Here is a 16,551-nt window from a genome sequence, read left to right on the forward strand (position 1 = left end):
CCCTTGCCCTATCATCATGGCAGTGACTTGTGTACAGGCATGCATCACTCACATGCTACAGAAAATGTAACAAAATGAGATATTACAAAGATAGTGATAGTCACGGAAATTCAGAGCAGGATCTGTTCCGCAATCCCAACACACACACACACACACACACACTTGGATTTTCATTCTGTTAGCAGAGCCGTGCAGGATTCTTCCAGTGTAAGCATCTTTTATACGAGCCTCATTAATTACTCTCAGTGTAGAGAGACTAATGTGTTGACGGTTCCTGACGGCCTGTGAAATGATGCAGGAGGAGCTGTCTGACATGCTGTTCATTTATCTGCATCGATTAGCTTGATTATTCATAGACATAAAGGTACAACAGCCATCACAATGATCTCTCTTTCTCAGAGAAATTCAATTCCAGACCTACTCGGACCGGTAAGCAACCAACCAGAATACCAGATTATTTTAGATCATCAAAATCACTGTCACTGGAAAAACAACCCACCGAATGACCGTGATATCGAACACAAATAAAGTAATTGTTTATTTACAAGCAATATTTGCTAATCTCTGAGTGTTTGGAGTCAAATATATGCTTTTATGTTTATATTTGTCATGCAGCCCTTTATCTGAAAAGAAAACAATCAGATTGCCATAATCCAAAAATAAACAATATAATTAGAAATTTGGGTGTTTGAACACAAATTAATGTGACGCAGCTCATAAGCAGAATTATCTGCTTGTTTTTTGTGAATGCAACCCAGACCACTTACTTTCTGCTGGAAAAACAGCTCAATTCTTCAAATCAAAAGACCAAAAACACAGATGTCAAGTCTGTTATTTAATGCATTATTATTGAATATCTTTATATGGTTTTTGCCATTTGTTTAAAAAAGTCATTGCATAATCAAACAGATAACGAGAAGATAAACTTACATTATTGTTCATGAGAGCATCGTACAACATCCACAAAACCTTCACAAGCAGAAACAGTGAGAAACACACATAGAACTGCGACTGCCATAAATAACAGACCAGAAATCCAGAATAAACACCATCAGAGAACGACAGTCATTATTAAACTGGTGCAGATGTGACTAACAAACTCACAAGAAATCAGGCTGTCCTGTTCACATTAATTCTATCTTGAAGTCTTTCCTTTATTATGGTAAACATATTCATATCGGATCATCACAATGACTGACAGACAACAATCAGCGCATAAATATTACATAAAACCACATGTAAGAAATGTCTCAGGATGTCAGATTGTTTTGAGTGAACTATCCCTTTGAGCTGGATCTAATTTAAAGATGAATTCAATCAAAATTCAGTTATTGCTTCAAAACATAGTTTCACATCTCTGTGATTGGCTGAGAACAGATGCTATGGCTTTTCTTTTCTGTCATTTAATGAACAAGAGGCTTCCAATTTGGTGTGCTAAAAGGTTCATGTGGTAAAAATGGAATAAAAAAACGCTGCAATCTGTTTGTGCAGATATATTCATGAGCATCCGGAGATTAAAAAAAATCCTGTTAATACATAATCTATTAGTTAAAATTTCATGATGTTTCCACGCTTAAATGTTGTTAATCTATACATATTTCTGTCTAGACTGCATCTCTGAGACCTTTTGAATTGAAAATTGTGTGTAGGAGATGTTGTTGAACACTTTATATTTGTGTCCGGAGAGTAATTATTGACTTATTTATTTGGCAAGGCTGACGCTCTCTACTTTGATAGAACTCTTATGAACACTCAAAAATGTTTCTGCAAATTAAATGCTCTTTATCTTTAATAAATAAAATAAATAAAAACCATTATAAATAAAGTTTCACCATTAATTCAACAATATTCACATCCAGCACTTACTGATGTACTACCATCAGTCGGTAAGAATTTTTTATAATTTTTTTTTACAAAAAAAAGTCTCTTCTGCTCACTAAGCCTGTATTTATTTGATCAAAAATACAGTCAATTATTGAGAAAATTTATTTCTGTGATCAAAGCTGAATTTTCAGCATCATTACTCAGTGTATTTCATATCCTTCAGAAATCATTCTATTATGATGATTTGCTGCTCAAGAAACATTTCTGATTATTATCAATGTTGAAAACAGTCTTGCTATTGATTTTTGTGGAAACTGAGGTGTTTTTCAGGAGTCTTTGATGAATAGGTTAAAAAAAATTACAACCAATTTCAAACAGAGTATATCTGAAACTTCTTTTTTGTTAGTTAAATCAATCCTCAACTATGTGAAACTGTATTTGTTGGAGTATATCCTGTACTATTTTTATATGTCATGTCAACCGCCTGTTTTTCCCCATGGATTTGTGAACAGTCCTCTTTCAGACGTTTCTGTCGTCTCAGTTTGATGGTCTAATCGGGTTAAGGATCAGACATTGGCCTCCAGAAGTTCCAGAAAGAGTTTGTGCATGGGGACGCGTCCGTCCTGTTTGATGCTGAAGAAGCGGCGCACGGCTTTGGCAGAGGTTTGGCGGAGGAGCGGAAGGGTCATGATGAGTTTGCCCGCCCGTCGAGGGTCTTCCCTGTGATGGACACACTCGTAATCCAGAAGAGCCTCATGGAGAGAGTCCTGAAGACCCTGAACGGCCTCCACGTCCTCTATATGCATCGAGTCTGAGAGAGGAAATCAAAACATCAGGTGTTTTTGATGCTTTTTCAGCATTTGTTCAAAAATTGACTGTAAATAATTTAGTGTGTTGCAATAATAGGTTGATGAAAATGTGTTAAAGGTGAAGTATGTAAGATTTGTTTATGTTAAAATACATTCTCTAAACCCAGTTTATTGGCTACTATTCGTATGCCATAGTTTATTTCCCCCAAAAGTGTAAACATCGAGTCTCCCAGGCACCATCTAAACATTGAGAGCGGTCCGCTCAGATCTGTCAATCAATTCGCAGCTTAACTCTTTCCCCGCCAGCGTTTCAAAAAAAAAGTTGCCAGCCACCACCAGCATTTTTTTTATTTTTCACAAAAGTTTCATGGCTCCCCGAATATTTTGTTGTATGAATATTTGAACATGCAGTTTATCAAAAGAAAGAACAGACCCTCTGCGTTTAAACTGTAATCTAGCTTCATGTATCCCTTTCTTTTCAACACTTGAATATTGGTAAGTTTCATAAAAAAGCCAAATTTTCAGCAAAAAGCTGAGAAAATCGCGTTTTTGGCAAAGACGGTCTTGATCGGATTCAGAATGATGATCAAAACATAGATGGAATAAATCGAGTCCATCAACACTCCCAAAACTTCAGTCCTGTAACTCATCCTGGGTCCGAGTGGGATTTGAACCGGGCTCTCCGGTGTAGCAGGCGGGTGTGCTAATGGGTCTAAAGACTGCTGATTACTAAGTAGCTAATGCGCCTCTTGAGGCCAGGGGAGTGAGGTCTACACGTACAGCTCTTACTAGCCTATGTCCGTTACACTTACTCATGACACATAGCAACATATTAGGAATACTTTTAGCTGTGTTGCTATGTGTTAGGGCAGAACGATTATGGAAAATAATCTAATTGCGATTTTTTTAACCAATATTGCGATTGCGATTTAATATGCGATTTCTTTAAGTTCTTTACCTTCTGTATTAGTCGACAAAGACAAGCAATAAATCATTGTACAGTAGGGATGGGAATCTTTAGGCAGCTCATGATCCGATTTAATTTTTTTCTTATTAATTAATCTTAATAACACTTAAAATATGTATTTAATTACATTAAATACATACTTTAAATATATAACACATTTAATTAAACCAATTACATGTTAAGAATTTAAAATGGGCTATAAACTAATATAGCTTCAAAATATAAAAGCTAGTAAATAAAGAGGAAGAAAAAAAAACATTACAAGCAATAAACAAAGAGTGCTTACAGTATTTAAAAGTAGGCTGTCTGAACGTTTTCCATTCAAGAGCTGGAGTGATTTTCCCCCTATATGATAAGCTGCATTCACACTAATGCACATATCTCTTTTAAAATTATAAATGTGGTTTGTCCTTTTGGTTTAAGATATAACTGACCGTGTTTACATTAATTTCGCGTCAAAAGCATTTTGAGATGCAAGTACATTTACCCAATGAGTCGCTCACAGCTGCATGCATGAGCACTCTTCACAAAGCGCGCGTAAATATTTTAAAATGAAAGCAGCTTTCTCAGTGATTTTCATATTTTTAATATAAGCCAACTGCATTCCAAAAGACATAAATAATGCCTTTGTGGAGCATTTGTAAGGAAAATTCCGGCGGCCAAGACCGCGGACTGCAAGAGTAACATCAATTGGGAAAACCTGTGCAATGAAGCCCACGACTGTCCTTGTAATTCGCTTAAACCCCGAACTTTATGAAAGCTAATTTTTCGGAAGGTTCAAGCGGTATCGTGTGTGTGTGTGTGTGTGTGAGAGAGAGAGAGAGAGAGAGAGAGAGAGAAATTAGAAGCAAGCAGAATACGGTTGTTTCTAAAGCACGCGCAGCATCATCACGCATCTGTGTTTAAAAACTAAGCTCAGACTCGATTCTGAAATTCTCTGAATCCATCCAGAATTGTTGGAGAGAGAATAAATAACAATATCACATACATAAAAAATAAACTCTTCTTTCCTGTATGCCAGACCTATGCGTAGCGTGCCAAGTTGATGCTTGATCTGCAGACTGCTTTTCTCTCGCATTTCACGTGACCAGTGTAATCGCAGCTTTTGCGGTTACAAAATTGCATTTCATCATATCGCGATATTATCGCAAATGCAATTAATCGTTCAGCCCTACTATGTGTCATGAGTAAGTGTAACGGACATAGGCTAGTAAGAGCTGTACTTGTAGACCTCACTCCCCAATGTCCGTTACACTCACTCATGACACATAGCAACACAGCTAAAAGTGTTCTAATATGTTGGACCTTTTATTGAAAGAACCTGTTGAGGAGCCTTCACAAGCATGCGGACTGTAAGAGCTGTGATTATGATATTTGAGTTGGGGGAGGCACATCGCATGAAAGGGACGTAATTGCAAGATTGTTTAAAAATATGATTTACTTTTGTAATTCCGCTAGGTGCCACTAGTGTCGCAGAAACTACATACTTCACCTTTAAGTATGCTCTTAGCCGCATTTGTTCAACCCTCTGGGGTCTAAGGTGTTTTTGGGGTCCTTGAGATGTTTTGACATGCCCGACATTTGTTTTTTTAGTTGCTTATAAACATATTAATGGCAAAGTTGTCATTACACTCTATTTAGCACAAACAGGGCTACCATAATATGTGAGCAACATGTATGTACATGTTTGTATTTTTGAGAGAAAATTGTTTATGCATGATTATTGCGACTTTTGACTAACGGGAGTTGTCGCCTAGAGTTTTTGCTTCAAAATGATCTGAAAATCATCCTGCCTAATCATTCACATAAAACAATACATTGATTTAAATTTTGTAAAACACTTTTTGTTTGGAAAGGCAATATGCATAGGGGCGTGGTGGATCATGAATAATGCTCTGATTCACACCTGAGAAGACAATGACCTGCATAATGAGCCGCATAATGAGCCTTTCATTCAGGTGTGTCACTGGGTACCACAAGAAAGAATGTGAGGACTTATTTTGTATGCATGCAAATTGTATAATATCCAAGGTAAACATTTCTAGTAACTATGCAGTTAGTTCTCATACTGTATTTTCAGAAAGTTTTGGAATATATCCTCTCCCCAAATGTGTCACTAATAAAAAACAATAATAAATAATTTAATGAGAAGGCTTATATTGGCATATTAAGATGTTGCTTACATCTACCTTGTAAATATTTTTTTTTGCTATTTTATTAAAAAGTGTTCACATGTAAATCAACAACAATTACAATTTTAAAGCATGTTCGTGTGTAAAAGGGTTAAACGTTCCTTGCACAAATGTTCTGTACAAGTACCCGTATAATTTACCTGAGTTGGCGAGAGCGATGGCTTTCAGAGTGACAAACTCTTCTCTCTCCAGCCTCATGGATCTGTACCTGCGCACCAGCTGTAATATGGCCATGTGGAGCTCCAGCAGACCTGCTGATTTTGCCTGTTCAGCATCCATGATGTAATCCTCCGCAAACACCAGCTTGTCATCGCAGGGCAGCGAGCTGAAAGCCACTCGCAGGATGAGGATCTCCATCCAAGCGCTCTGCAGGAGACTCATCTGATCGGACAGACAGAGGCTGGAGAAACCTGCAGGAGGAATGAGTTTCTGATCAGAGAAGCTCAGATAATAGATCAGATCATTGTTTTTCTTTTAATTGTTCTTTAAAAAAAGAACGGTAACACTCTACAATAAGGTTTCATTAGTTAACACTAGTTAACTAATTAAGTTATGAACTAAGAATGAACAAGACTTCAACAGCATTTATTAATCTTAGTTAATGTTAATTACAACATAACAATAAATACATTGTAGAGTGTTACTGAAAAAACTAAATCAGATAACTAAACTTATCTAAATAATCAGCTAAATAACCAAAAGTACCAAAATATCTAAGTAAACAACAGAAAAATGACTAAATAAACTAGAGCTGCATGATTAATAGTTAAAAGATCGCGATCTCATTACTAAACGATGATTCTCCTATGTCTGTTAAACCTTTAAAAAAATGCTGAATCATCCAGTGATGAAATTGTGTCATTGAAACATTCACTCGAACCGATTAAAAAAAAAATCATTTAGATTCATTAAAGTCCCCCTGTGATGAAAATCAAGCTTTTAATGTAGTTTATATGTCTATGTGGTGTTTTTAATGTCCTTTAAGACACACCATGTGCAAATTCAAAAGTCAGCACCATTGCTGAATATTTTCTCCTTAAAACTGCAGTGAATCAATGACAGTCTCAAAACCGCAGTTTGAAATCGCTGGTGTTTCTGACGTCACAAACTACCTTGTAACCAATCAGTCAACGTGTGATCGTCAACGAGTGGATCTCTGAGCTGCTGTGAGTGCGCGGAGGCGGGGCTCATTTGCATATTCATAGAACTGCATATACTAAATGAGGAAAGGGTGTAGAGTTACATTCAAACTATTTTAAGGCATGGAGAAAAAAATTCAAGAAAAAAACGATTAAATATGTCATTTTGGTGCTCAAAGATGAGTTTAAAGAGATAAAATGATTGACTACAGGGGCACTTTAATTAAACAAGACTGCAGCAATTAACATTTTGTAAGAAACTTTTGTTCAGATTCTGTTCAGAATCGTGATCTCTATTTGAAACAAAAAAATCGTGAGTCTCAGTTTATCCAGAATCGTGCAGCTCTAACATATTTAAAACAACTAATCACCTAATTAAACTACTAATCAGATAAATAAGTAATCCTAAACAACTATATTCAGCTAAATAACCAATCAATATCCATTATCTAGATAAACTTATTTCTAATTTCACCTTACTCAACTAATTTCCTAAACAACTAATCTGATAAACAAACTAAAAGAACCAATCACCTAAATAAGTACATAATTAGCTATATAACTAAATAACACCTGCCTCTGAGATGTTGAATCAGCTCATAAAATAAGATTTTAATATGACAGAAAAAACCCTTCTTATTTTAGAGCTAATTTCAATTCAGTTTCAGACTGGACTGTGACCTGTGTGTGTGCGTGTGTGTGTGTGTGTCAGGGGTTTGTCCCCTGAAGAACGGCGTCAATGACGGACGAATCTCTCTCATTCACGTTCCCTCACACTTAATTAAAAAGCCAGTGATTAGTTTGGTGTGGCGAGGGAGGAGAGGAGCTTTGATTTGATTTTTTCACCCATCACTGATGCTTATCAGAGGCCGTAATGACTCGTATCTCTCGCTCTCTCTCCTCCTGAGTGACGTTCATTAGCTGATTGCATCTCCGCGCTGATCGATCGTGGGCTGAATGAGGCAGCGCTGCCGTTCACGCTGTGCACTGGAGACGCGGCCGTATCGACGTCTGTGAAACGTGTTAACGGAATCAAAGGGCCCTCATGACACTCAAACAACGCAAATAAACAACCCTAGAGCCATTTAAATCAGCAATGTCATCTTCTATTGTACATCCTGCTTCAGACGCCAGGGAAGAGACAATGTTGACATGAACACACAACCGCTCATGTGTATGTAAACACAAACACACACACACAAACATGCTTGTGTTACACTTTGGGGACAAAGCTGTTCGCGGAAGTGAGCTAAGCCTGACAATAGTAAGAATAAGACGGAAAAAAATTAATGTTTTCCAATCAGAAGGAATGTTTAGGTTTTTTTAGTAAAAAAACAAACTAAACATCCTTAAGACAAGATTAATTCAATTGAGAAGCAAAATTGCACATGACAAAAAATATAAAAAGGATCAAATTATTTGAAAAAAGTATCAATTCATATAAAACTATAACAATTATAATATTTATATATAATATTTTATTTATAATATTTTAATATATAATATGAAAACATTCTTACTCAGGAAGTTTAAAAATATATATATGTAAAAGTGTTGAATGGTCCTTGCACAAATGTTATGATTAAAAAATGTTGTTGTTTTTTAGAAAATATATATTGTATATTAAAGCTGATATATTAAAACCGATAAAGCTGAGACACTTCAGATGTGCACTGTTCGCAATGGTGATTTTGAATTGCTTGAAATATGATTGGAATCACTTCAAAAAAGAAAAATAGAGTTAAGTGCACCATGTGCAGCGCAAGTCTGTCATATAGGCGACATAAAGTTATGAGAATATCATTATATTAGTGTGCTTGGGACATGGGTTTTGATGGTGAGACTTTTGTTTTTGTAACCAGTCTCTCAAAAATTCTATAAAAACTTGGATTCATATTTATTGGCCAGTATATTGGTTATTGGCTTTCAAATATAAAGAATTTTCGGTTATCGGTATCGGACAAAATTTTCATGTCGGAGCATCCCTATCAATTATATAATATTTATTATAATAATATGCATCACAAAACCTTCTAAGATCCACCATTACAACAACTACAATTTTATAATAATATAAACATATACTGTACAGTATATATGAATTTTTTAAAATATAATTTTAATATCTTACACAAATTATTCCCCAAGTAAATTCATTTTGTTTTAAGGATGTTTATTATTTTTCCAAGAAAATACAGATTACAATATTTTTTGCTTTTCATTTATAATTTTTGTAGTCATTATAATTAACCTTATATAAAAACAACAGAAGTCTATTGTGTGTCTTCATGTTGATATGTGTAATAATCACTCACATTCTCTCTGTCCATATGTGAATTAATGGTGTTTATTTACCAAATACTGTAATCCAGTGCACAAAACTATGGCATATAATCAGTCACGTGTTATGGAGAATTACACACACACACCTGGTTTTGTGGTTTGTTTTGTAAGCATTACTATAGAGGTCAGTATCAACACAAAAACAGGTGCTGGCCAGTTCTCTATGTATGTGTATGTGTGTGTGTGTGTGTGTGTGTGTGTGTGTGTGTGTGTGTGTGTGTGTGTGTGTGTGTGTGTGTGTGTGTGTGTGTGTGTGTGTGTGTGTGTGTCACAACTATCTTTGTGAGGACCGGTTTGAGTTTTAGACCATAGGAGTGAGGTCAAGGAGAGTAAAGTGAGGACATTTTGTCCAGTCATCACTTCCTGAGACCCTTTAAAAGGCCTGTTTGAGGGTCAAGACTTTGTTTCAGGGATAAGGGCATAATTAGGTTAAGGGTAGGTTTAGGATAAGGGTTCGGGTTAGACAGGTGATGGGTAGGGTTAGGGTAAGGAGCTAGAGATTGCATTGTGTCAATGTTCTCACAAAGATAGATGTACAAGAGTGCGTGTGTGTGAGTGTTAGAGTTCGTCTGTAGTAAATACATTAGCTTTAATAACAACAATGTCCTTACTAAGATACATAAATGTGTGTCTTTAGAGCAGCTAAAAGGGCAGACGTCTCGAATAAAGGAAGACATTTTTATTCTTTGAATACTTTTGAAATTCCAGTTGTTTTACCAGACACACAGAAACACATCTGAACTAACAGAACTTTATTTCTTTGTATCCAAAACAGATAGTAGATAAAACACGTGTGTGTGTGTGTGTTATTTAAGTCTCTTTGGCATGTCAGTTTCGAGTGTGTGTACCTGGTATCTGTTTGGCCCAGCTGATGTTCAACACGAGCTCTCTGTCGGCGAGGTCACACAGGGTCGTCAGAGCTTTGATGTCACTGTCGGGGAGCGCAGGGTCAGGCATGGCACACACTCCCTCGGGCTCTGCCCCCAACAAGAGGCTCACCACCTGATTCTCCCCCTGAATGCCGCAGGACGCTAAAGAAAGAGCCAGGGGAGATTATGAACTCATGTAATGAGACGCAGATGTGTCTGGCTGAGGTGAAATGTGCTTCTTACGGGGTTTTCTGTGAGGTGGAGGTACGCTGGAATCAGAGTCAATTCTCCTCTTATATTTCTGCCGTCCTCCTCGAACCCGGTCCAAACGCACACCTGGAGTCACACACACACACACACACACACACACAATGAAGCAAATAATGTAGATTCTGTAAATGTAAATTATCTAATGTGTGGATTGTTTTCTTTATTACAAAATACACAGATACTGGCTGATACTACTAGAATTTACTTTATTAAAAATATAAGTATAGACCTAGTTAGAGAAGTTTGTAATTCATCATAACAATGTAATACATGCATGCACGACAAAAATATGAAATAAACTATATAAAATAGTATAAATTTAGTCATAATAGTAATATTTATTCATAATAATTAATTATTAATAATAGTAATTATTTATTTATTATAATAAGCCTCACAAAACTTTCTTAGATTTATCCTTAAAACAACAAAATGAACACATAACTTGCACACACATAACAGTTAATGAAAATACATTAATATTGTAATATAAGGATGCAATGCAAAATATTAAATATAAATATATACAAATACACATTGATAAAGCATATAAAATGATTGAAAAGCATATTAAATTAATATAAAATTTATAATCTAAAACTTTTTCTTATAACAATAAAATACCATATTTACTGTCTATATATACTGTCTATATATACATATATAAAACACATTGTTGAATCGGTCACGAAGAATTAAGGCAGTTCTGAAGGCAAAAGGGGTCCAAACCGGTACTAAGGTGTCCCTAATAAAGAGGTCGGCGAGTATTTATACTCCTGTTTCAGTTCAGTTCTCTGTCGGTACTCGTTTATGGTTTATTGTGGTTGGCAAGTTCTCCTACATTTCCCTTGAAATCTCATGAGTGTCAGGAGTTCTGAATAAAGGCTGTTTGATCGTCTGTGCTGCAGATCATACCCATAACACAGCACTTATTGTTGGTTCGATTGCTTCTGTTCTCCTCATTTGTAAGTCGGGTTAGGATAAACGCGTCTGCTAAATGATTAAACAGCTGTGTCTAAAAATGTAGATTATGGGATAAGAAAAAAAACTTGTAGAACAAGTATAATAAAATATACAGTTCGGCTGGAATAGATCTCCATCCGTTTGATTTTACAAATTATTTTGGCAGCGTTTTGAAAAAGCAGGTGCACTGAAACTAAATCAGGGCAGCAAAAATACGACTCCACACCTGCACTAATATAACACTTTTTGCTGACTGCTTCAGTTTTATCTGAATATACTTATTATATCTATGGTTGTGTATGTGAAAGCACTAAAGTAAATTCCAGAAGCCCAATATATATATATATATATATATATATATATGTGTGTGTGTGTGTTTGATTTCAGATGCTTTCATAGCCAAACAAATCCAAAGAACCTGCATGTATCATTCAATATGTTGTACTACATGTAGTGTGCCATTTTCTCACAAAACCTGTCTCAAGAACGTCCATATCATCAAAACAAAGACATTTTGCTTAAAGCAGTAGTTCTCAAATAGTGGGTCATAACCCAAGTATGCTCTGATGCAGAAAACAAAATGCTGAACGCAAATAATAAAATCCAACAAAACATATAATTATGCGTAATTAGGATTTTTATGACAATCTATCAAGCATATTTACCACCACAATTCTTGTCCGTTCTCTTACTGTAATGTAAACCAATGACGTGATCTAAACATTTCAATTGTTAAAATTGTATTTATGCTAATCTTAATTTTGAAAATCATTGTGTTGCAGCAATGGGAATTTATTGGGATTTATCATTTTGAATCATTTAAATAAAAACCCCTCAATAATAGAAATCCTGACGCATTTACAGTTGCTTAATTTTCATGAAAATAATGTCACAAAACAGACTTCATTTTCCTTATTCAAACATTTTTGCCTTTAGATTTTGCGGTGAAATGTGCCAGTTTTTGTGAGAATCATCCACACACTCTCACCTTCCCTCAGCATTCCCACAGACAGACACTTAGTGAAGCGGCAGGCCTGACAGGACTTCCTCCTCCTCTTAGTGATCTCACAATCTCTGCTGACCGAACAACTGTACTCTATATTACCTGAGAGAGACAAACAGACAGACATCATCAGATTCAGGACCAAAACATGCATCTAGCTAAATCTGTGTGTATCAAACACACAAACACCTTTTATCAATGTTGACAACAGTTTGCTATTATTAATAGTAAAGGGATAGTTCACCCAAAAATGAAAATTGGCCCATGATTTATTCACCCTCAGGTCATCCTAGGTGTATATGACAATCTTCTTTCTGACAAATATAATCGGAGTTATATTAAAATAATTGCTGTTTCTGTTTTAAGTCTGTAAAGCGGGTGCCAGTAAGTCTGGGATACCCCGCGAGAAAGCAAAAGGCTCATCAAATGCATCACTTCAGAAGGCCTTTATTAACTTTTTTATGATTACTTTTATGATGGATGGATGCACTTTGATGGACTTCAAAACGTGAACTACCATTCACTGCCATTATAAAGCTTGGAAGAGCCAGGGCATTTTTTAATATTAACCCTATTGTATTGGTCTGAAAGAAGAATTTCATATACACCTAGGATGACTTGAGGGTGAGTAACTCATGAGGTAAATCTCATTTTTAGGTGAACTATCCCTTTAAGTAGTGCTTACTTAATATTTTTGTGGAAACTGTGATCCTGACCTTGAATGGTGCGTTTGAAGAAGGCTTTGCAGGCCTCGCAGGAAGCCACTCCATAGTGGAACCCAGATCCAACGTCTCCACACACGAGACACAGGCGTTTGGGGCCTGAGCCGAGCCCGTGTCCGCTCTTCACCTGCGCTTCCTCCAGGAGCCTGCAGGGGGCGCCGGGGGGCCTGAGCACTGAGTATGACCCAGGCGAGTCCAGACCTGGTGGGTTCCCTTTAGTTACTGAACTGAAGCTGCTCCCAGCGTCCGACGACGCCCCGGGACTGTGCTGGGTCAGACTGTCCGACAGGGACGAGGGGCTCGAGGGTTCGGTCTTGATGTAGTGGCTGCTGATTGACATCAGGTCCAGGAAGCTTTGGAAATGAAAAGATTAATAAGAATTGAGAAACAGGGACAAATTCATGTGTGCATTTTCTTGATTACATTAAATTTACTTACTATTACACAGTTAAATGTTAGGTGTAAATGCATATAAATTATATTTAAAAAACAGACTTAACCAGACAATACAAGTAATTTTAGAGCGTAACACTGCATAAATGTTGTTGTTTTATCAATTATATTATAGTTTATAGTGAAACTAACTATATATATCCTTTTACAGAAAAATATTGTTTTTGATTTCAAACACAAAAAACTGTAACATTGGTTTTGTCAGTAAAAAATATGAGTCACTTTAAAATTTACAGTGAAAATTTTCATTTAAATTATAAAGATTGTTTTGCAATAAATTAGTCATCAATAATGCCTTAAATTGATCCGAATATAAATATATTTCAAATGAAACAAAATTCAAATAAATTCAGTTCCTTTTTAACTTTCTATTTATCAAAAAATCCTGAAATTCCGCACAAAGAAAATATGAAGCAGCACAACTCAACATTAATGATAATCAGAAACGTTTCTGGATCATCAAATCATCATATTAGAATGATTTCTGAAGGATCATGTGACACTGAAGACTGGAGTAATGATGCTGAAAATTCAGCTTTGATCACAGAAATAAATTACATTTTAAAAGATATTCAAAAAGAAAAAAGTTATTTTAAATTGGAATACTATTTCAGAATATTATTGTTTTACTGTATTTGATAAAAAAATACAGTCTTGTTGAGCAGAAGATATTATTTTTTATATTACATATTTTTATATTTTTTACATATTTCAAAAACAATCAATAAATCTAACCAACCCCAAACTTTTGAATGGAAGTGTCTGTTTTGTTTATTGATTAAATATAGCTTTAAAACTAATAGCATTGTTTTAACGTCACGTGTGTTACCCTGATGTTGTTTTGTCCTTGTGTAGGACACACTGTGCACGTTCTACAAATTGTTGGTGTTCATTATGTTCCTATTTTTATTAGCCATGGTTCACTGAAAGACCATTTTTGATGTACTTTAAACCATTTACTGTAAATTTACCAGGATGTTTTGTTTTACAGTACATGAAACCTGAAAAGAGCTGCAATCTGACGGAACAGCAGTTTAGTGGTTTTCCTTTTTATCAGCACAATTAAATATTTCCCACTATGTCAGACGTAGTGTTTACAGGCCACACAGCACCTGAACACACCTGTTCTCACACACACACACACACACACACACACACACACACACACAGTGTGCAGAGGCCAGTAACGTGATCCTAAAGCCCATCAGGTTTTTTGTCTGGGATCCAGAGGAATTACCTGAGACTCAATCACACATCTCAAATCCTATTGCAGTAAGATGGTCAGTGAACGCTGCCAGAACGTGTTCTTATTACATAAATACGGTATACAGCAGGATTATATTTGTGATTTGTCCAACTCTTTCAAAGTGAGGTTTAGAGCAATGCAACTAATATCATGCCTTTCAGTACACAGTAATAACTCAGTATTAACTCTGTTAAAAATTAAGGTTGATAAATTGTTGATGGTACATTACATGTTCTTCTGATCAACGTATTGGTTTCTGGGTTGTTTAAAGCATGGGTTTCAAAAAAAAAATCTAAAAAAAACATCATGTACAAAATGACATTGTGGAACTTAAACAGGTTTTCTTATTGTATTATTTTAGTTCTTATTGGAACTTTTAATCTTAAATAATCTTGGCCCGATGATTGACAGTTATTCACAGTTTTTACAGATATTAAAGTTGCTGATTTATGGAGAAAAAAACTTTCATTCCATTTACTACTTTATCTGATCTTTTGAGAGTTAAATTATATCAAACAAATTATATGCAGTCTTGCACGGATCTATTATCTACGAATATCTATTTGCAAGAGATCAAATCTTTCTTCTTAAATTTTCTTTCATGAGCACGTTTTATTCTCTAACACATTTCAACATACACCTCTTAGTGATACTTCTTCTTCAGAATAATTCAATGGAATAAATCAATCATAATATTACAATACCAAGTACTTGTGTGGAAACTGTTACATTTTTGCAAGTGCACACGTGACTTAAAGATGAGTAACACACACACACATATATATATATATGTCTGTGTGTGTGTGTGTGTGTGTGTGTGTGTGTGTGTGTAGACTACACCATAATATAATATAAATTAATATAGGATCACCTTTAATCAGTACAATAATATTTTAGCCATTTTATAGTAGCCTAAATATAGGCCTATAGCCTATCAATTTTATACAGTCATACTTTTCTATTACAAAGTTACACCTAATGAAGTTAAATAAATACAACTTTACATATAAAGCCTGATTATGTCCGTATAAAGTTGTAAATTAATAAAGTTACTTACTTGTTCTGTTCAGAAGGGAAAGAAAAAGATTCCGGGTGATAAAACTGCACTAGATCCATGATGAGACAGCTGAGAATGAAACCATAACCAGAGGAAACGCTTGTGAAATCAAACCTATCACTTGTTTTCTTCTGTAATGAGGTTTTATTGTAAAAAGACGCTGGTCTGTTAGTGTTTATCTTCCCTGCGTTTCTCTTCACTGCAGCGCAGGACTGCTCACGAGTATTGAAGAAACGTTTCGGGTTATTCCCGCCTTAATGCCAACGTCACCCGATAACCGACCAATGTGAGCGGTCTCTAATGAATATTCATGAACCTTTCAGGTGAGCCTGAAAAGACTTCACTTTAAATAGAGAAGACACTTCTTCACCTGCACAGGTGGGCTAATTAGTTTAGTTTAGTTTAGTTTAGACATTTATTAATCCCCTTGGGGCAATTCATTTCGACTATGTGCTCCAAGATTCGATTTTTGAAGAAAACCAGCATATAAAAGAAAAAGACAAAACAGAAGACTTTCAACAAATGAATTGTAAATACACAGTTTCGTAAACACAAAAAATCTTTGATGTGATTTTTTTAATCAGTATTCGGATCAAGCTTCAACATGTTATTAAATATCTTCCCTAAATACTTTACATATACTTTACTTACATATTCCCCTACTTTCACCTGTGTCCCATTACTAATCACAGCT

General features: G+C 35.5%; 1 protein-coding gene across 1 annotated transcript; it reads right to left on the reverse strand.

The window, feature by feature from the left end:
- Window positions 1–822: 822 nt before the first annotated feature.
- esrrgb (estrogen-related receptor gamma b) lies at window positions 823–16,069 on the reverse strand. The gene is made up of 7 exons (XM_077219401.1): window positions 15,858–16,069; window positions 13,096–13,454; window positions 12,365–12,481; window positions 10,387–10,479; window positions 10,123–10,305; window positions 5,933–6,202; window positions 823–2,635 (listed from the first exon to the last, which is right to left on the reverse strand). Exons 1-7 carry the CDS (start codon window positions 15,914–15,916, stop codon window positions 2,391–2,393), a joined length of 1,326 nt encoding a protein of 441 aa, XP_077075516.1. The 5' UTR covers window positions 15,917–16,069; the 3' UTR covers window positions 823–2,390.
- Between the last annotated feature and the right edge of the window lie 482 nt (window positions 16,070–16,551).

The sequence above is a fragment of the Siphateles boraxobius genome, unplaced genomic scaffold (genome assembly GCF_051911475.1).
Source record: "Siphateles boraxobius isolate OS27281-9 unplaced genomic scaffold, OSU_SipBor_1 8, whole genome shotgun sequence".
NCBI lineage: Eukaryota > Metazoa > Chordata > Actinopteri > Cypriniformes > Leuciscidae > Siphateles > Siphateles boraxobius.